General features: G+C 42.9%; 1 protein-coding gene across 2 annotated transcripts in view; it reads left to right on the top strand.

Annotated features, from left to right (window-relative positions):
- The window catches only part of LOC127646289 (arf-GAP with GTPase, ANK repeat and PH domain-containing protein 1), a 279,234-nt gene that overhangs the window by 68,607 nt on the left and 188,299 nt on the right, over positions 1-22,328 (top strand). The window contains exon 1 of one of the 2 annotated variants that reach the window (XM_052129814.1): positions 1,759-3,142. The exons of the other annotated variant lie outside the window; for it this stretch is intronic. Within the exon in view, the coding sequence (XP_051985774.1) occupies positions 1,864-3,142 (1,279 nt within the window). The 5' untranslated portion in view covers positions 1,759-1,863. Of the gene's footprint in view, positions 1-1,758; positions 3,143-22,328 lie in introns of those variants that run through there. 2 annotated transcript variants of the gene reach the window in all.

A 22,328-nucleotide genomic window follows, 5' to 3' on the forward strand; every position in this document is an offset into this window, starting at 1 on the left:
TTATGTATTCTGGGTATCTCCTGTTGGTGATATCACACTAAAGCAATTGAGACATGGATTAATTTACTTGGGTTTGGTTTCTGTAGATACCCTTACTTGATAGTAATTACCTGGAAAGCCAGTTTAACACATTAACAGTATGATTTGGCTATTGTAACTTGGGTGTACTCCTGAAATGATGTGCATCTAATTAGACTCAACAAGTGCCTGAGAAAATACATGTGTTGCTCAATATTTGACAGCCAGTTGCTTCTCATGACATTTCAGTGTGCTAGTAATGAATCCTGTTCTATATTTGTTTCATCATCTCTTTAATATACGAAAAATAAAACATGAAAATATATATTATTATAAAAAAATAAAAATACAAAAAAAAAAAATGAAAAGAGAACGGCAACGAAGGCTTTGTCTGCGTTTGCCTTTATAGTTGTTACAGAGTTGTTAACGTGTTTTAATGTGAATACATAAATTAAATACCCAGCGTGGAAATATTTGGAGCTGAATCCAGTTAAGTGAAACATGAACGCGCCTGTCATGTACCCCATACCCCGGTCAAGCGCACCTTTCCATGGAGGAATGCTTTACCTTGATTTTTGCGCCAAAGCATCAATGAAGCAAACCTTCAGCTCACGATATTGGTGCATATACTTCATGAGTTTCAAGCGACAACATAAACGCAAATAAACTACAGGAAGGATTTACAGACCTATCTTCTTTCTCCTGTAAGCCCGGGCTGTTTTAAAGATTTGATAGACGAGACATGGAAACTCCACCCACGCGTGTCTGCTGGATAGTGCTGTGTCCCGGAGCGGGTCCCGGAGCGTTCACTTCAAAGCACACTGATATTCTGTGTGTATCTTGACACACCAAAGCAAATATTCATTCTTGCATTTGTATTTATGTGGAGAACAGTTTTGTGCCTCTTTATAGGTTCATTACTTCATAATATATACAGCTGACCTATTTTTGATTTCAAAATAAACATTATAGGCACGGACTAAAAATTGGTGAATGAAAATATATATTTTAATGTGCTGACTAATGCAAGAATGCATTTTACATTGGGTTGCTGATCCTGTACCTCTAGTTTAAGCTGAAAGAAAAAAAATATGCAAGTCTCGTGAAACGGCAGCAGTAACGTGTAAGTAATCCTGGAGAAATCCGCTTCTGGTTTTGTTTTCATTGTGGCTCTAGCTGGATGATTTATGTGTGCGTGTATACGGAGCACACGGGGCTGAGAGTCGGAGGAGAGAGGGGGGTATGGATCCGTAGGTCGAGTGGCTGTGTGTCTCGTTTCCCGGGACTCTCGTTGTGCATACTTGCTTTGTGTCGTTCGTGTTACATCCGAATGTTACATGTGAATGGGAGTTCAAACATACAGCAGCGGGAAACAAAGGCGCGCTCGGTCCGGTGCAAAGGGAGCAAGCTGGCGGCGCAGCGGGGGGATGATGCACGGGCACAATAGGGAAGACCACACTCTTCTGCTTTAGGAGGACAGTGTTGCAATAACATTTTCCTTCAGACAGACAAGCCTCGCACAGCGGGACGCAGGACTTTTCTTTTTAAGCAAATGATTCTTGCTCATGAGGACAGCCTTTGCATTGAACGCGTAGGGGATATTATGGGGATCTGAAGTTTGACTTTTGGGATTTTTTTTTGGGTAGTGCAGCTAACCAAACGGCAGATAAACGAATTGCACCAGGATCATTTTTTCGTGTGCACACCACAGCAGTTTGCTTATTAAACCAAGCAAATTTGTTATTAACATTAATATTATTATGTATTCTGTGTATCTCCTTTTGGTGATATCACACTAAAACAATTGAGACGTGGATTAATTTACTTGGGTTTGGTTTCTGAAGAATGTACTTACTTGATAGTAATTACCCAGAAAGGATGGAGCGGGGTACGTCACAAAGGAAAACAGTTTATCGGATCTCTTTGACTTTAGTGAAAAAAGAGAATCTGCACGATGGAGGAGGGTCAGCACACCGGCAACTGGAGAACCCTAAAGTGAACGCTTACCGGCGGGAGGGATCCTGTGAGATTCATCGGAGCTCCCAGCTAGAAGAACTAACAGAAGTTGAGGATGAGACGGATGAATTTTCTGGCCACTCATACATGAGAAACTTTAGGACCTTTAGTACTGGACATCTGGAGTTGGGCAGGTTAAAAATCTCTAGGAGGGCACAGAATTTACACAAAGACAGGGAATTAAATGAAACCTGCATCTTGCCAGAGCACGGTCAGAGCAAGGCAACTGAGAATTGGGCATCAATGCACACAAAGAATACGCCGCCAAAGGATATGACTGAAACTGATAGGCTAAAGAATAGAGAAATCTGCAGTACAACTGCACCTAATAGACAAAACACAGGCATTAGAAAGAAGATCTTTAAGACCTCCAGGAGCACAGAAGAACCGGTAAGTACGTGGTCGTACGAGACACAGGCCTCCGAGGAGGCAAAGAACTCTCAGAAGATAGGCGGGATGGCCAAAGAGAGCTGCATCTCTTCTTTGCTGGCTAAAGGGAATGGGAAGTCACCCAAGCCAGCATCTCAAACCCCCCCAGTGAAGAGGCACCCAAGCCTGCTGCATCGAAGTTTCAGCTTTCGCCACTGGACGGGTGGAGAGTTGATTCGCATACGGGCGCTTTCCAAAGAGAAGCACCACAGCAGCTCGGGTTGCATCGGCCGTGACGGGGGGGAGAGCCAGGCCCAGCCCGCTGTGGTTCTGCAAAACCCAGCCTTCGATGAGTCGGAGTACACTGAGAAGCGAAACACCTTGGATGTTGGCGAGGTCCTGAGCAAAACGGACTCCATGATGGAGCTAAGCCGAAGGGACAGGGCAAAGGGCAAGAACCGCACATTGGACAACAGTGACCTGCTCAGGCTTTCAGAGAAATCTTTGGTGGAAAAGGAGGGTTTCATCAGAGGGACAGGCTCCCGTTCTAGTGGACAGGAGCGTAAACTCATTCGGTTCTTCAGCGGTATCTTCTCAAAGAGAGATGGGACGTCCACGCCATTGGGCAGCCCCAGCAATCGGGCACTCCAAAAGAAGGTCCTGCTGGGATCTCAGCGGCGATCCGAAGTGGGCTACACACAGTCCAGCACAGAGAGTGTCAATGGAAGCCCACCGGATGGTAATAACTTGTACCTCTTCTGTTCTATTTTTTATCTGCTGTTTGTTAGATTCAAGTGGACGTGTAATGAGTTAAAGGGTGCAGAGTTTGCTATTGTTTGCCTAGAACAGGGGCTGGATGCATGTTTGTTTTGGACAGGAAGGTGATGTTTAGCTGTCACTTTGCAGGCTGCCTGTGTTTGTTTCATTATGCTGTGAGCTTGCAGCTTACTCTGAGAGCTGGCAGTCCTTTCTGAAATTTTTCACTTTCTGAGAGTGTTGACACTCCCAAACTGCAAAAGTATTGCTTCCGTGAGCTGGTTATATTCATTTTTCTGATAATACACACTGCAAGGCACAGTGACCGTTTCCCCCTTCTCTTCTTTTTGAAGATATTTACACACATTTACATCTCTAGCTCTGTCGTTCCTGACCTATTATCTCACTGTTGCTGGCGACAGCAGGTCGTCTGTCAAGGCCACCCCTTGTCCCCCCGTCACTGATATTGTCATGTGTAGCTGGTGGTAGATGCTGTGTGGAGTTTGAAAGAGATTTTAATGAATTACCTGCCTGAGCACAAACCACACACCATCTGCTGCCTGTGAGGTGAGCAGACCCTCTTGAAATACTGGCTTCCCCTGTTTGTTGAACAGGCCTCTGGGTCAAACTGTCAGTTCCTAAACAAAAAAATGCAGAGATCAGTCAACAGACTTTATCATAAAAAAAAATTGAGACTTGGTATTAAACCTTCTCAATGAAAAGACAAACAATTGAAAAAGTTTTTAAAGACTTAATCTCTGTTTATAAGGTATTCAGTTCTTAATTCTCATTTTAGAATTTGATTTGAGTTTAATTGGAAATGTATTACTAAAGCTGTGAGTGAGTTAGTTTAGGACTCTGTTAATGATCAGGCTGGTGCTAATGCCCCTAACACAGTGTGTAGTGAAACATTCTGTGTGTGGGGGGTGAGACAGCACCTTAGCTGATTAGCCATTTCCACATTCCTCAGATTCCCGAGGCATTCCTGATCTTTAAGGCACTCTTTGAAGAAATACAATCTTGTCAATTAGATAATGATCTTTTATTAGAATAGTGTCAAGTTTCCTCCCAAACAGCACCTTTACCTGTAACATGTAAGTAGTTACATGTAAACTTAACTAATCTGTGACTAAATATCATTGTTTTTATTTAATTATTTACATTTAATTATAGCACAGAAATTATGACTAGAATCTTGGTTAGCCACATGACAGATTGGATTCTCCTCAGTACTTTTTATTGCATGTAAATCTGCACTTTTGTAAAGTATAATTGAGCAGAGAAGAATGACTTAAATTTAACAGGCTTCACCTGGGGAAAACCTAATCCCCTACCGGTGACTTGACACAAAACACAACAATCAACCAGCTACAACAACAACAAAAAAACAACAACAATAGTTGTAAGAATTGTAACTTTTTACATTTTTAAATAATTATGATTTTTCTACACAAGTTCCCTTGTTTTGACCAAACAAACAAAATGTATTTAAGGGCTTATGGGTATTCCACACAGCCGCAATTTTGTACTTGATAAATTTGTTAGTAGTATTCAAAGCCAAAGTTTAAAGTACGCATATATTTGAGTTATGATTCCAAAATGTGACGTTTCAAGTACTGTTTAATTAGGACCACTAACATTTTTTTATTTATTTATTTTAGAGTTTAGAGAGTAACTGTAACTGAATTAAAACTAGTAAGAATAGTAAAAAATAAAGATTAAGTTGAGTAAACAATTTCTTTCTTTTTTTTTTTTTTTTTAACCATTTGATATAATTATTAGTATCTGCAGTGTGTAGGGAGAATGTAATGAATGACTAGTTACCAGTACTTTGCCACTGGAATGTGAATTGTTAAAATAAAAAAAAATATTGGTAACACTTAAAAATAAGGTTGTATATGATAACATTTGTTAATGCAATAGTTCAAATGAACTAAATATGCATTTACTAATGAACAAATGTATACTTGTAAATGAACTTGAAATAAGCTTAATAAATAATTGAATAATTGTTTATAGTTAATTATACATAATGCATGTTTGTTACATGTAAATTTAACATACATGTAAAACTGTGTCTGCATCAATAGGAACAATTTGAATACCCGTGCACTCTCATTTTATCTCAGAATCAGAATTATTTGTTTTATTGCTTAACAAGAGATACAGTAATTTATTGCAATAACACCGCTTGTTAAGGGTCTCTTTGAAAAATATTGGTTATGGGCATAGGCCTACAATTTCACTGTATCCCTAGAATTGGTTTCATTTTTGCTTGTATAGCAAACCATGACTAGCTCTAGGCCACACCTGCCTCCATTGAGGTTTATTTTAAGCTAGATGAGCATTTCATGACTCAGACTGACTGTGTACATGTGGCTCTGACCTTCCCTTGCCAAGTCATTTGTTCACAGATGTGGGTTTGAGTACCATACACTCACCTCCGTGGGAGCGGGAAGTGAGATGGCAGTGCAAAGTCAGCATTTTATCCTCCTGCATGGTGTACTCTCTGATGGGTCCTGCATATGGATCTGTTTACAGGCAAACACAGCCCTCAAACAGTGCCTGGTGTCCTATAGTTTGATATGTCTCAAAGTTACTGCTCCTTTGAGTCTATGAGGCTCCTATGACTGACCTCTTAACATGCCTCATGTAATATAATCTGTAGTAAAAGGAATAATTCACCCAAAAATTACAATTCTATGATCATTTATGCTGACTCACTTTTAAGTCATTCTGAATGTGGAACAAAATAATTTTGCAATTATTTGTAGTATTTGAGTAATTAAGGTAAAATCCAATTATAATGTCCATTTTAATTACATATGAAAGACATTCTCACACAACTAATGCTGTTAATTATACAGGGGAAAGGGGACCCTCTAATTCAGGGGTGCACAATATGTCGATCGCGATCTACCAGTCGATCGCAAAGGCAATGCTGGTAGATCGCACAAAATTTAAATGTACTTTCGTTAAATTTTAATAAAAATAAATATAATGTCTTTCCTTCTTTTAGTTCTGTCTGACTTGCACTTGACGAGTAAATATTGACCAGGCGAGGTTTTGTTTATTCAGTTGCCATGACAACTAGCTTTGCGCATATGCGCCTTCCAAGGACTTCTGAGAACAGAGCGCGAAATTGCGATGCTACTGCCCGGATTAGGCAAAACTGAATGATATCAACATTGAACATTGTTATATATTTTTTTATTAATTAGAAGATCAATTCCATGTAGGGATACATGCAGTAGTCCCAACAAGCATTTTCTTATTTTAAATGAAACTGTGTTTTTTTTAGTTGGTAGATCTTATTGAGTTGGTCATTTAAAAGTAGATCATTACACAAAAATGTGTAGGCACCCCTGCTCTAATTGGTATTAGGTTTGTCACGATACAAACATTTTGTAGAAGTTGTAGAAGAAATTAAGTGGACCCCATGGAATAATTTTTTATATTATTATTTAAATTATAATAATTCATTATAATTTGAACATACTATTTTTTTAAATCGATTCAAGTGCTTTAGTAAAGATCATCACAGCATAATCTTAAATACAACATTGGTCTTATTTTTGTCAAATAAAGTGCTGCAAAACAGAGCATCGCTGTATAAATGAAAACTTTGATTAAAACTTCAATTCAGTACATATAGCATTCTTGCTTTTGAGATCTTGCTTAAATATAATTGTTCTAATAATTATTATTATTGCTGTAAATATTACTTCATACTAAACAGTAGTAATATATTTCACGATTTCTTCAATTGAATTCATCAACCTTTTATTTTGACGTGAAGGCTTTTCTGTATTTTTTCCCGTTAGTTTCCACATTCGGTTAAGACGTTCGTTATTTTAACCGGTATATGTTATGATTATAATGATTATTAAAGCACAAAATGCTGCATGTGGTGTTTTCAATGTACTGAATGAGCGGCTTCACATTAACCTTGAAGTGCGCAGCACATGCAGACTGTATATTTATTTAATGAAATCAAATTTAAATCACAATTCAATCACAATTTGTACTATTTACAAGTATTTATATTGATATGTAGAACAAGTGCTATTCTTTTTAGATTACTGGCAGTTCAGCAACTTCTTACACTTTTCGGTTGAACACACTTTAATGAGAGTGGAGTTTTGTGGGTTCTTTATTAAAATTAAAGGGGTGTTTCACACAAAAATGAAAATTCTCTCATCGGTTATACTCATGCCATCCCAGATGTGCCTTCTTTTTTTTTTTCTGAACCCAAACGAAGATTTTTTTAAAAGAATATCTCCGCTCTCTTGATCCATTCAGTGTAAGTGAATGGTGGCCAGATCTTTGAAGCTACAAAAAGCACTGCATTGTCTCAGCTCTGTTGATCTATACAATCTACTAAAAATCTGAATTTTTTTTGTCCAGCAGAAGAAAGAAATACATGAACATCTTGTATGGCATGAGGGTGAGTAGGCTAAATGATGAGAGAATTTTTATTTGGGTGAACTATTCCTTTAAATTTTCATTTTTTGTTTTTTGTCATCAACTGACTATAAAGAACAGAAAAGGTATTAAATGAGACATTATTCACTGATAAACGGATTTCATGGATCTTGTCTTTAGACACACATTATGGAACGAGTCAAACAATCTTTTACTCTCACCTCGAGGTGAAAGTATCATAGAGACGAAGGTAGATCTTGGGATTTTAAAAATTCTAATTATGATCACAATTAATTGGAAAATATATATTTTTATTCAGCCCTAATCTCAATTTTTTTTTTAAGGTTAAACGAAGCAAAATCCAATTTTGTTGGCGTACCCCCTGGGACGTGTGTATGTAGCCCCTGCGGTATGTGAATCCCCAGTTGGGAATCAATGCCTTGGAGCATGCATATCAAGGGAAGCCTGATTGATATGCACGCACCTGAATGCTGCAAAGATACGACAGGGTTTTACTAATGCAATTTTTAAATGTACTGAAATGTTTTTCTAGTTTTTAATGAACCACTTGCCACTTTGCAAATTTCTACAAAAACGTTCTTTTCTGTCGCCTAATGTAAAGCAGTGATTGTAAAAACTCAATTACAACATGCTTCTGGTATTAGTCAGGGGCAACTTCTGTGTTCAGAAAAAGAGGATAGCACATAACAGAGGTTTGGTATACATAATGACTACATCATGGAATAGAAAGAAAATCTGCTGCTGTGCATTGCATCTCTTTTGCCAAACGTTCTGTACAGATAAAATTGTGACATGTAGTTAGTTTCTTTTTTGTTTAGACTGTGCAGATGCACAGAGCTGGAATCGCTTTCTAATTTCGGACGCAGGGTGATATCTTGCAGCTACAGTCAAAACAATTCTTGTGATTTTGATCATGATTTTGATTCAGAATGTTTCAACATGTTCATTGCATTGTGGTTGGCATGTTGAGTTTCCATTTTCTAATGCTGAAACATTAATTATTTTAAGCATTAGGGTTTACAGTGTTGAGGTGGATAGTGTGCTGTATTTGATTGGGCAGTTGTTGATAAGCCTCATGGCTGGAGGGCCTAAACTGTTATAGACTATCTGCCCCACAGCCCCACCCTTAACACGAGCTGGCTAATGGTGTCATGTATGAGTGGGTGGGGAAGTGTGTGTGTGTGTGTGTGTGTGTGTGTGTGTATGACCTACATTTACAGCAATGCAGAAGTAATGCATGATGCATGTGGAACTGTGACATGCTGGATGTGATACGAGCATGGCTGGAGCTTCTCATGGGACAAGTGTCTGAGAGTAGAATGGAAGCAGACTGCGTTTATTTATTTATTTATTTTTTTGCAGATACTTTGTTATTTACAGTGTCACTGTTTGAGTCACCCCTCTGTCAAAGTGACAGTGAAATTTTCTCGCTATAAAAAAAACTTTATTGTATGAATGTATTTTTTCAAATAGTTTCACACGTTTAAGATCTTACTCGGCTGTTGTCTTCTTGTCACCTTTTCTTTGCCGTATTCTCTCTCTCTCTCTCTCTCTCTCTCTCTCTCGCACGCTCGCACGCATGCACACTTGGAAGACTTTTATTCAACATAATGTGGAAGAAATCTTACTGTGGATAGCAGCCAGAGAGGGATTGTTGAGTTGTACTGGATCTGGGCAGCTGTCACCACTACAGTGTACTGTTGAACATTCTCTCCAGAACAAAGACACAGCAACCGGGACTGCCAAATGTGGCTTTTATTTCCCTATGAGGAGTGAGTGGAGAAAGGAAAAGAGAAGGAAAAAAATTGAGAGGTATTTGACTAAAGTGAAATATGTTTTTAGGGTCAGTGTGCCATCTCAGGGTCAGGGTCATCTTAGAAGGTGGAATTTTGACATCTTTTTTATGTGGCCTTTTTTTATTTATATTATAGTAAAATTAGTACAGAATATGGTGAGTAAAGAGGGTGGGGTGGGAGGATGGAGAGTCGGATTGTTATGTTACGTGTATGAGCACCTTAGATCAATGGACCTTATTTTTGAAACACAAGCAAACTACACTCACTGTACACTTTTATTAGGAACACCTGTACACATACTTATGTGATTATCTAATCAGCCAACCATGTGGCAGCAGTGCAATGCATAAAATCATGCAGATATGGGTCAGGAGCTTCAGTTCATCAGAATGTGATCTCAGTGATTTGGACTGTGTCATGATTGTTGGTGCCTGAAGGGCTGGTTGGAGTATTTCTGAAACTGCTGATCTCCTTGGATTTTCACACACAACATTCTCTAGGGTTTACTCAGAATGGTGCCAGAAACAAAAAAAACATCCAGTTAGCGGCAGGTCAACGGAGAATGTCCAGACTGGTTCGAGTTGACAGAAAGGCTACGGTAACTCATAAAACCACTGTGTACAATTGAAGTGAGCAGAATAGCATCTCAGAATGCACAACACGAAAAACGGATGGACTTCAACAGTAGAAAACCACGTCAGGCACTTTATTAGGACCGTAGTGTTCTTAGTAAAGTGCTCAGTGGTGTATGTGTTTTATGTTGGCAGAAGCATTTATTTAGGTGATACACTGAAGGAAGACATTAAGGAAAGAAAATGCTCTCATCCACTCTTCTGACCACAAAAATCTGGTGTTATGATGTTACTTTATGTTTGGATAATAACTTTTAGCGGTAAGTATATTTTGAAGTATGCAAATGTTCTTTGATCACACATGCTTAGAGTATGTGTAAATACGCAACAGAGAACAGAGCTGTGCACATACAGTAAGCACAACGAGCAGCGTATGCAGACTAGCAGTGCGTGTAGCCTATTTATTAATTTAATTAATATACAGCCTTTGGGATTTGCTAATGCAATTTCGATTTTATTTAGAGTAATCGTTCAGCCCTACAAATGGTTATGAATGATTTACACAGACATTTGTGCTACTCTTGCCTTATGAATGAGGTCCAGTGTGTGTAGCCCATACCTTTACCACTTGGCCACAGGCGGATGGCGCGGCTGCTCCGTTGGGGTGGATGGTAGTGGCGAGGACTCTACTACAGCGCATCCCTCTTCCTTCCCAGGTTGCGGCACCAGTGTAACACAGTTAAGTGGAAAGGAGGAGGCGAGAACTGTCTTGATAATATAAATCTGTGACACCTGCATGAACAACAGTGCAACCATTGCACAGTGATGTTAATTAGAGGTTGATAAACAATTTCTGAGTTGAGTTATTTTTAGAGATGCACCGACCGATCGGCCAGGGACCGGAATTAGCCGATTTTCCGCATGCTCGGCCGGACCGGTGACCGGCCGGTTAGCCTCACGTCTTTCCGATTCCAAGCCGGTCCGTTTTGTTGCCAGCGGCGCTGGCAATAACGTCACAGCCGTATGTAAACATGTCATTGGCGTGGAAGATCATCACTGTGAAGAATACATTAAGTTCGAAATGTGTAATAATTGTAAGGCCAAAGTAAACCGTGGGGGAACCACCACAATAACTTTCGGATCAACAAACCTAATTAGACATTTATAACACCATCACCCAGCTGAAAATGCCCATTTGAAAAAAGAAGCTAAAAAGGAAAAGCGGCTAAAGCTAGCCAGAGCTCGGAGCCAGTCTCAAGTCAGCAGCCTCTCCTATCATTCCTTGGAATGAGCAGCGAAAAGACCAAAGCAATTATGAGGAAAATTAGGGAATTTAATGGCCCTGGATGACCAGCTGTTCTCCATAGTTGAGGACAGAGGGTTCAGAAATCTGATACATTTCCTCGATACAGAGTAGGAGGTACTTTCCGACGTCGCGTTGCCCGAGTTGTTTAATCTCGTGTCATGTCACACACGCAGCCTGTTATCTGTCAACATTTGGGTACACAAATCCGGGAGAGGGGAAGTGGGGTGCTGGATGGCAGAGGCAGGCTAAATACATACAAATTGTACCGTTGTGATTTAATATGCTAAGTAACGTAATTTTTCCCAACGTGTCCGATATTAAAATCAGTGCGACACACATTGCAAAAGGCGTGGGCATTGTCGATATGGCTTCGGGATATCAAATTCAATTCTTCCATCCAGCTGTTGTTAAATCTACATGTATATATTTTTTTTTTTTTCACCAGAGCACCAACTGATTCTTCTCCTCCCCTCTACCAGTGATGCTTGATTTAACATCCCACGTCTATTGCCTGCGCAGATATCAACAGTGCATCTGGGTTGTAGGTTGCCAGGTTGAGGTCAAAAATTATTTGTAATTTGTATGATGTGTCGATTGTGAGAGTAGGATGCTTTTCATACAAGATCTGGCAACTGGACCACCTTGGAATAATATATTGATGTGATTATTCATATAACGTGGTTTGGGCCATACAAATTACGGGAGTTTTTTTGGGAGAAATAACAAAACTGGAGACTCCCGGGAAAAACGGGAGTGTTGACAGGTATGGTAAGTTACTAGCCGTTCCCGAAGCAGTGGTCAGTTTTACAACTGATATTTGTACATCTAACGTAAGTTGAGCATATTGGACACTTCAGTTTTTCAGATCTTTGGAATTGTTTTGTTAGACGAGTAATAAAGAGAAAAAGGTCCATTTATAAAAATAGTGGAAAATGACATCTGTTATATAAAGCAACTCATTTGCAGTTAATTGTTATTTCTACCTCTTTCCAGTCACAGAGCACTTTATTTTGAGAGTTGTTTAAGTGAGAGAAGATCCTGTAACTTAGTGCAGTTTGGGGGAAATTGTAATGTTTAATGATTTATTTTATTATGAAAATAAAATGTTGCATTGAAGAAAGGTAGATTTTTGTTTGTATATGCGGTCAATAATAGTTCTTAGAAAATCGGTATCGGCAGGTCACACTTGCTGGAAATCGGAATCGGCCAAGAAAATTGCAATCGGTGCATCTCTGCTTATTTTGAGGGTACAGCAAATTTATATGTCTCCCTGGTCAGGTTTACTGCACATAGTCCTTCTATGTAACTGTCACACAGTTCAATGGAAAGGAGGAGGTGAGAACCGGCTTGATAATATAAACACGAAACTGAACCAAAGAGACTAACACACGCACACTCAGGTGTCGGACAGCTACCTGTATCTATCTCTGTCGCACTGCCATCTCCGGTTGCCTTTTATCCCTCTCGGGCTTGATCAGCCTGATTAGGGTCCGGGTATGCAGAATCACAACCCGGCCCCACCCTACACCCTGCCACAGTAACGTTGTTGTGATCGGAGATTGACTGTGTTTTTAAGTGTGTGAATATGTCACGTTTATAATTGTAACAAGTCTGTGGCAGCGGGGGCGTGGTCAAGCGCCCGTCTGGGAGAGAAAAGCGGTAAGGGCGCTCACACCTGAGCTAAATTATGTCTAACACCTGTCTCTAATTGCAGTAGAGCGAGGAGAGTGGATAAAAAGCCAGCAGCCACAGAGCAGAGGGGACGGACGTACAGCAACCCAGCGTTTCTGTGCTTACGTGTGTGTGTGTGCACATTATAAAAAAACAATTAAAAAGGCTTACCTTGTGCCAGACCCCCTGTTTTCCTGTCCTCCTTGAGAAAGTCACTACACTGGTGCCGAAACCCGGGAGAAATTGATGATGGAACAGAGTCGCCCCATAGAGTCCTCCCAGCTGACGGAAGTCCTCCAGTCCCTCGCGACACTCCATCAGAGCCACCAACAATCCCTGCTTGAGCTCCGGCAAGACCAGGATCGTCGGTTCTTCCAGATCATGCGGGCTCAAGCAGAGGACCGGCACGCCATCCGGAGCCTCCTCAGCCAGGAGGCCACTCCAGCCGCAGCCGCGACCCCGGACACCCGTGCCACATTGCCCCCACCCGCGTTACAGAAGATGGGGCCGGCAGATGATCCAGAGGCATTCATCGATCTGTTCGAACGATTGGCGGAAATTTGGGGGTGGCCCCAAGACCAGTGGGCAGCCCGTCTAGTCCCTCTGTTGTCCGGGGAAGCACAGCTCGCAGCGCAACAGCTGCCGGCAACAAGCCTCCTGGCTTATCCTGATCTGAGGAGAGCCATCTTGCAACGGGTTGGTCGGAGTCCCGAAGAAAGTCGGCAGCTCTTCCGGGCCTTGAAGCTCGATAAATCCGACCGCCCGTTTGCGTTCGCCCAGCGGCTCCGTGATGCCTGTCGGAGGTGGCTGCTCGCGCGGGACCGCGACGTCGAGGAGCTAGTCGATCAGGTGGTACTGGAGCAGTTTGTCCAGCGTTTGCCCCGGAAGACGGCGGAGTGGGTCCAGTGCCACCGCCCGGCGTCGCTGGAGGAAGCCGTGCGACTCTCGGAGGACCACATGGCGGCGATTCCCAGGGCGGATGAGCCCTCTCTCTCTCCTTCCCCTTCCCCTGTGTCTTCCCCTGTGTTTTTTCCCTTCCCTCTTCCCTCTCGCTCTGCTCTCTCCCCAGGGTCCGTTCCTGCCCCCCGCAGGCGCGGAGCGTTTGTGAGACCAGCCTCCCGGACTTGGGAACACCCGCCTAGCCCTTCCCCGTCCTTCAGCCGCTCTCCTCCTCAGGTGGGGGCACCCACCAGCACGGGTGCGGCCGCAGCGCCTGGGCCGGTCTGCTGGAGGTGCGGAGACCCGGACCACTTCCGGGATCAGTGTCCGCTGATGGAAATAGGGGCAGTGGTGCGGGTCTCCGATGTTCAGCAGGCTGCCCCGATCGGGCTGGAGCGTGCCGGATTCGGTAAGAATCCAGGGGGTACATACCAAGCTTTGTTGGATACCGGCTGTAACCAGACCACCATCCACCAACGCTTGGTTCAACCCGGGCTCTGGGCTCAGCTAAACTGGTGAGGGTGAGGTGTGTGCATGGGGATATTCACAAGTATCCCGTGGTGACTCTGGCGATCAAATTCGGGGAGAAAGACATAGTGTGGAGGCAGCGGTTAGTTCCGCCTCACCCATCCGCTAATCTTGGGTACTGATTGGCCGAATTTTAGAAAATTATTGGAGGGGTTTGTGCGGATGGGTCCTGCATGGAAGTAAAGCGATGTGTGATGTGCGATGCTTTGGCGGGGAGGCGGAGCCGGGGCCGTCCTCGGCTGCCGTGGGAAGAGGCGAGGTTGTCGCTCCTCCTCTCCGGGAATTCCGGAGGGGACTTCCCTTGGAGCAGTCGCGAGATGAAACCCTTAAGCACGCTTTTGACCAAGTGAGAGTAATCGATGGTCAACAACTCCGGCCGGGTGTCGCCGTTTCATATCCGTATTTTTCGCTTATTAAAGATCGACTTATACAGGGTGACGCAGGACGCCCAAACAAAGGAGGAAGTATCGCAATTATTGATTCCACGGAGCCGCCGGAAATGGTTTTCCAGGCGGCTCACTATAATCCCATGGCCGGTCACCTAGGGGAACGGAAAACACTTCTCCGTCTAATAGCCCGTTTCTATTGGCCGGGCATTGGCGGCGACGTCCGCAGGTGGTGTGCGGCGTGCGTGAATGTCAGCTGGTAAACCCACCGGCCACCCCAAAAGAGCCATTGCGCCCTCTACCGTTAATCGAGGTCCCCTTCGAAAGAATTGGGATGGACCTCGTCGGGCCATTAGAACGGTCAGCACGCGGACATCGCCGTGTTAGTCCTAGTGGATTACGCGACGCGATATCCGGAAGCAGTGCCTCTGAGCAACATCTCCGCACGTAGTGTTGCAGGGGCACTCTTCAAGATAATCTCCGGTGGGGATTCGAAAGAAATCCTCACCGATCAAGGCACGACTTTTATGTCACGAACACTTCGCGAACTTTACGAGCTCTTGGGCATCAAATCGATTCAGCACTAGCGTTTACCATCCTCAGACAGATGGCCTAGTGGAACGATTTAATAAAACGCTCAAGAACATGATTCAGTAAATTGCATACACGATGACGCTTAGGAATTGGGATAAGTGGCTAGACCCCCTGTTGTTTGCAGTACGAGAGGTCCCGCAAGCCTCCACTGGGTTCTCCCCGTTTGAGCTGCTGTACGGGCGACGCCCCGCGGTGTCCTTGACGTCATCCATGGCGTGGGAGGAGGGACCTTCTAACAGTAAAAATGAAATTCAGTTCGTTCTCGATCTTAGAGCAAAACTCCACACACTGGGGCAACTAACACAGGAGAATTTGCTCCAAGCTCAAGAACGCCAACGCCGGCTGTATGACAGGGGTGCTCGGCTACGGAATTTGCACCGGGAGATAAGGTACTCAGTATTACTCCCAACATCGAGCTCTAAATTACTCGCCAAGTGGCAAGGACCCTTTGAGGTCACACGACGCAGTGGGGATCTCGATTATGAGGTTAGACGTACCGATAGAGGGGCGCGCGCCAAATTTATCACCTCAACCTCCTGAAATTATGGAGGGAGGAGGCGGCCTCTGTGACGCTGGCCACGGTAGTTCCGAGAGGGCGGAGCTCGGACCGGAGATAAACAAAAACTACAATCTCAACACTCCGGTTCCTTGTGGAGACCAACTCTCACCGCGGCAGCTCACAGAGGTTTCTGAATTACAAAAAGAATTTGCGGACGTGTTTTCCCTCTACCGGGCCGCGACAAACATCATACAGCACCACATCGAGACCGAGCCGGGCGCGGTGGTGCGTTGCCGCCTATCGCTTACCCGAACATAAAAAGAAAATAGTACGGGAAGAATTAGATGCGATGCTTGATATGGGCGTAATAGAGGAATCCCACAGTGATTGGTCCAGCCCGGTTGTTCTTGTTCCCAAGAGTGATGGGTCTGTTCGATTCTGTGTGGATTACAGAAAAGTCAACGCGGTGTCTAAATTTGACGCGTACCCAATGCCCCGTGTTGATGAACTGCTCGATCGGTTAGGTACTGCTCGATTTTATTCGACCTTGGATTTAACGAAGGGTTATTGGCAGATCCCTTGACACCAATGTCCCGTGAGAAAACAGCCTTCACTACGCCGTTTGGATTACACCAATTTGTGACGCTTCCTTTCGGTTTGTTTGGGGCACCGGCCACGCTTTCAGCGACTCATGGATCGGATCCTCAGACCGCACACCGCGTACGCCGCTGCCTATTTAGATGATATTATCATTTACAGCAATGATTGGCAGCGGCACATGCAACATCTGAGGGCCGTCCTGAGATCGCTGCGGTGGGCGGGGCTCACCGCAAACCCCAAGAAGTGCGCGGTTGAGCGTGTGGAGGTACGGTATCTGGGGTTCCACTTGGGTCATGGCCAGGTGCGTCCCCAAATTGATAAGACCACGGCGATTGCGACTTGCCCTAGACCTAAGACCAAAAAGGGGGTGAGGCAGTTCCTGGGGCTGGCTGGCTATTACAGAAGATTTGTACCCAATTATTCGGACGTCACCAGCCCGCTGACTGACCTCACTAAAAAGGGGCTCCAGATCCGGTCCAATGGTCAGAGCAGTGCCAACAGGCGTTTACACAGGTTAAAGCTGCACTTTGTGGGGGCCGCTTTTGCATGCACCTGACTTCTCTCTCCCTTTGTATTGCAGACGGACGCTTCAGACAGAGGGCTGGGGGCCGTACTCGCGAGGTGGTGGAGGGAGAGGAGCCCGGTGCTGTACATTAGCCGGAAGCTCTCCTTAAGGGAGACTAAGTACAGCACCATAGAGAAGGAGTGTCTGGCCATCAAGTGGGCGGTCCTCACCCTCCGATACTACCTGCTGGGGTGGGCCTTCACCCTCTGCTCGGATCATGCCCCACTGCAGTGGCTCCACCGCATGAAAGATACTAGCGCCCGGATCACCCGTTGGTATCTGGCCCTCCAGCCTTTTAAGTTCAAGGTGGTCCACAGACCGGGGTGCAGATGGCTGCCGCTGACTTCCTCTCCAGAAATGGGGGAGTGGTAGGCAGGCCGGATGACGCCCGGCCTGAGTCGGGCGGTGGGGGTATGTGGCAGCGGGGCGTGGTCAAGCGCCCGTCCGGAGAGAAAAGCGGTAAGGGCGCTCACACCTGAGCTAAATTATGTCTAACACCTGTCTCTAATTGCAGTAGAGCGAGGAGAGCGGATAAAAAGCCAGCAGCCACAGAGCAGAGGGGACGGACGTACAGCAACCCAGCGTTTCTGTGCTTACGTGTGTGTGTGTGTGCACATTATAAAAAAACAATTAAAAAGGCTTACCTTGTGCCAGACCCCCTGTTTTCCTGTCCTCCTTGAGAAAGTCACTACAAAGTCCTTTGTGGCTTGTCCTTATTTCACAATGCTGTGGAAGCAATGCTGTGTAAAAATAATGAGCCCTGTCTGAGTGAACAGGGTTGGGGATGGAGTGGAGAGAACAACATCTGAAACTCAGATGCCTCCATCCTGCAGTGTGTATTTAGTAGGCTCTCGCTGGCTACATCTGTCATGTGGTAGTTGAAACAGCCGTTGGCACAGAATCCTTTGAAATCTTGTTTTTAAGTTTTATGCCGTTTAAAAAGTTTAATGAATCATGGAAAATGTGTCTTACCTTTGCTGTCTGTATTTTAAAGATTTTACTGAGGTCAGATGTGGACACAGAAAGTTGGAGCAAGGTTGACTGAATGAGCATGTTGGTTCAGGATGTGTATAAGTGATTCAGAGTAATATGGTAGATGCTTGTGAATTGTGTTTGTGACAGAGAGAGAAAGACTGTTATAGCCTCAGGCAGTAATACTGACCCAACCAGTGGAGCATGGACACAACACATACAGACACGTTCATACAAGCCTTCACTAACTATAGAGCTAGTTTTTGGTCAAATGAGGGATGATCAGAGCATGAAAATAGACTTTGGCCAGAAACCCAGCAAATCTGCTGCACTCTACACACCTTTAACACACAGAATGTTCTCTCTTTCTTTATTTCATTTTGTTTTCCTTTTTCATTCAGTTTTTATTTGGGTGGGCAAGAAACTTTACAAAGTTACATGCAACAAATAATGATACTGCAAAATAAAGTGTTGTGTAATTTAAGATTGAAATATGATAAATACTTGTACTAGGGTAGACTATATGTAGAATCTAAATATTGCGAATGTACATATCGCAAGAGCTTGCAAAACAATGATTTTAATACATTAACGTTCAAGGCAACACATCTATTTTTTTTTAGCAGAAAATAGATTGGCTGTGTGATTTTTTCACTTGTTGTGTTGGTGCAGTGTGCATAGGTGCGGACTCAAATTATGGAGCATGCCACAATTTGTGAATATGTAGCTGTAGCCGTATGTATATATTCTATATACACTGTCCTATACTTTCACTCTGTGTTGTGTGTGCAGATAATAATGAGACCAGGCAGCGAAAAAATACAAATAATCTGCTACATAGCTAATGGTAAACTGTACATATTATAGACAATATATATGCAATTTGGAACAAAAGACAACTATGTTTGTGATCTCTGGGATAGATGATGCTTATTTATTCCAATTAACTTCAGATTATTTGGGCGATTGGGGTTTCGATGTTCCATGTAATCAGATGAAGTCATCATAGGATTATCATATCACATATTGCATATCACATTTTACAAAAAACTAATATATATACACAGTATCTCACAAAAGTGAGTACACCCGTCACATTTTTGTAAATATTTGATTATATCTTTTCATGTGACAACTAGAGGTCGACCGATTAATCGGCCGATTTTTTTTGCATTTTTTATCATAATCGGCATCGGCCAATATCCAAGTATATCAAGCCGATTATTAGGCAGGCGTATCTGTGGGCAGCCTAGTGTTGTTGTGGAACACGTGTTCGACGCATGCTGCCCCTAGAGTCATTTTCCAGCATAGTGATCAGACCTCATTCAGTGCCTAAGGAAGGAGCTAAGTTCCTTGGAGAAAACGGTAAGGATTAAATTTGTATATTTAATTAAAAACTTTTTTTATGTTACTGCCAACTTCGAGAAAAACGCGACATGACGTTGGGCTACTTTGGATATTGATAGCGTAGTTGAAGTTGCATTATCACAGCAGAAGGGTTGCTATCATGTCACAATAAGCAAGAATTTTGCAATTACAGACAGTGAATCTGAGACTTTTATTTGTTCTGTTTGTGTGTCTTATATTTGAGAGGGTTGTCACTCAATGCAGAGAAATAAGTAATAAAAAAAGATACCAACGCACAATAGCCTAGTGAAGGACTGGCTTTGGTAAGCTCGGACGTTATCGGTTCTGCTGTCAGTACTGGAGAAATTAAGAAAATACATTTATTATTGCTATAAAGAGAAAGTTATTTTATCTCACCAGCCATTTCTATGTATAATAATATGAAACCATTTGTCTGTGATGCAATTTAGCTATTCGCAGTCAGAGAGAGAGAGAGAGAGAGAGCGAGAGATATCTCACGCGGTGCTACAGCGAGCACATCATGAGCCCTGCTAAATGAGTGACAGAACGAAACATTCAAACGTAGCCTGTTTACACTTTAGATCTGTGATATTAGTCTGATTTTATTTTAGATTTCACCTTCAAAAGATTATAAAAATAATATTTATACATAAGCCGCATTCTGTCTAGCACAACTTCCTTCCCTTCACAGCGGTGCACTGACATTTCTCCCTAAAACTCAAACTTAACATCAGAATCAGCACGATTGGTGATTGTTGTAAAATGCAGTCTAGCTACTGTTGCTAAATTGCGGGACGCGTTTAATAATAAAAAGAGCGCAAGAGATTCCGTTCCCAAGGCGGCGCACGCTCAGAAACAGACCACAACGAGACAAGCAAAGTATAGGCTACTTTGGGTTTCATGTGCGCGTCTAAACGATCAACTATACACAAAAATATGTCAAAACGACCGGCTTGGAGATTCACTTATACACAGTTTATGTCTTAAATGGACGTAGTTATGGAAATAGTTGGGAGAAAATATGGCGCATCAGGAGTCTATTAGACATCCCAGAAGGAGGCCTCTTCTAAAGATGATGCAAAAGAAAGCCCGCAAACAGTTTGCTGAAGACAAGCAGACTAAAAGACATGGATTACTGGAACCATGTCCTGTGGTCTGGTGAGACCAAGATAAACTTATTTGGTTCAGATGGTGTCAAGCGTGTGTGGCGGAAACCAGGTGAGGAGTACAAAGACAAGTGTGTCTTGCCTACAGTCATGCATGGTGGTGGTAGTGTCATGGTCTGGGGCTGCATGAGTGCTGCCAGCACTGGGGAGCTACAGTTCATTGAGGGAACCATGAATGCCAATATGTACTGTGACATACTGAAGCAGAGCATGATCCCCTCCCTTCGGAGACTGTGCCGCAGGGCAGTATTCCAGCATGCTAACGACCCCAAACACACCTCCAAGATGACCACTGCTCTGCTTAAGAAGCTGAGGGTGAACTTGATGGACTGGCCAAGCATGTCTCCAGACCTAAACCCTCATCTGTGTGGCATCCTCAAACGGAAGGTGGAGGAGCACAAGGTCTCTAACATCCACTAGCTCCGTGATTCTTCATGGAGGAGTGGAAGAGGACTCCAGTGGCAACCTGTGAAGCTCTGGTGAACTCCATGCCCAAGAGGGTTAAAGCAGTGCTGGAAAATAATTGGGACCACACAAAATATTTACACATTGGGCCCAATTTGGAAATGTTCACTTAGGGGTGTACTCACTTTTGTTGCCAGCGGTTTAGACATTAATGGCTGTGTGTTGAGTTATTTTGAGGGTACAGCAAATTTACAATGTTATACAAGCTGTAGACTCACTACTTTACATTGTAGCAAAGTGTCATTTCTTCAGTGTTGTCACATGAAAAGTTATAAATAAATATATATATATATACATATGTAACTAAAAGAAAAAAATATACAAAGGATTATGATAAAAATTATGGTTGTTACTAGGGTTGGCATCTATGAACCGGTTTTTATTCAGAAATATTTTCATTTTAAAATAAATACCAGAACTGTATGATTTCCAAATTTGTTCCTCAAAAGTACTTAAACAATCGTTAATTGAACTGTTAAGGAATCAGAATCATTAAGAGGAGTTGGAACCGGTATTGTTAAGTTTTCTACGATTCCCATCCCTAGTTGTAATATTCAGGATAAGTAATACAATAACATGCTAAATATGCCAATAATGCACAGCAGTCTCTCTCTCTCTCTCTCTCTCTCTCTCTCTCTCTCTCTCTCTCTCTCTCTCTCTCTCTCTCTCTCTCTCTCTCTCTCTCTCTCTCTCTCTCTATTTGCATAGGGCTTGCATAGCACAATGCATAATACCGAATTGCACTTCTAAATACTCTGAATAGAGAAACATAACTTTTTTATTTATTTGACGCAGATCACTGACGAAACTGAAACCAAACAAAGCACAAAGACACATTTATGTGGCCAAGTGTAAATGGAATGTGTGCTTATTCAATAAGATAACAATCGATTAGTAAAAATGCATAAAGTGACCAAGTGTAAATATCCCCTGAGGGTATATTTACTCTCTTACACTCCAAGGGATCCAAGCTGATTCAAGTATTAAGTTCAGTGTGTGTGTTTGAGAGAGAGAGAGAGAGAGAGAGAGAGACTTGATTAAAGTGTGCTGCTTGCTCATGGAAGAGCCAGATGCTAACAGTGGGAGGGAATCAGTCCTCTCTGTATTTGGCCTTGATTGTAGAGCATTGTCATGATCATTAGTTATATTTTTTTATATTACGTTGTGTTGTGTGCAAGAGAGAGCTGCAGTAGCTGTTATTAGATGTGGTTACTTATACTCTAATGGATATTGCAACAGCAAAATTAACAGTAATTTCAGTGAAATCTAATGATTCTTCTAACAATTTTAATGTGC

The sequence above is a fragment of the Xyrauchen texanus genome, chromosome 7 (genome assembly GCF_025860055.1).
Source record: "Xyrauchen texanus isolate HMW12.3.18 chromosome 7, RBS_HiC_50CHRs, whole genome shotgun sequence".
NCBI classification, from domain to species: Eukaryota; Metazoa; Chordata; class Actinopteri; order Cypriniformes; family Catostomidae; genus Xyrauchen; species Xyrauchen texanus.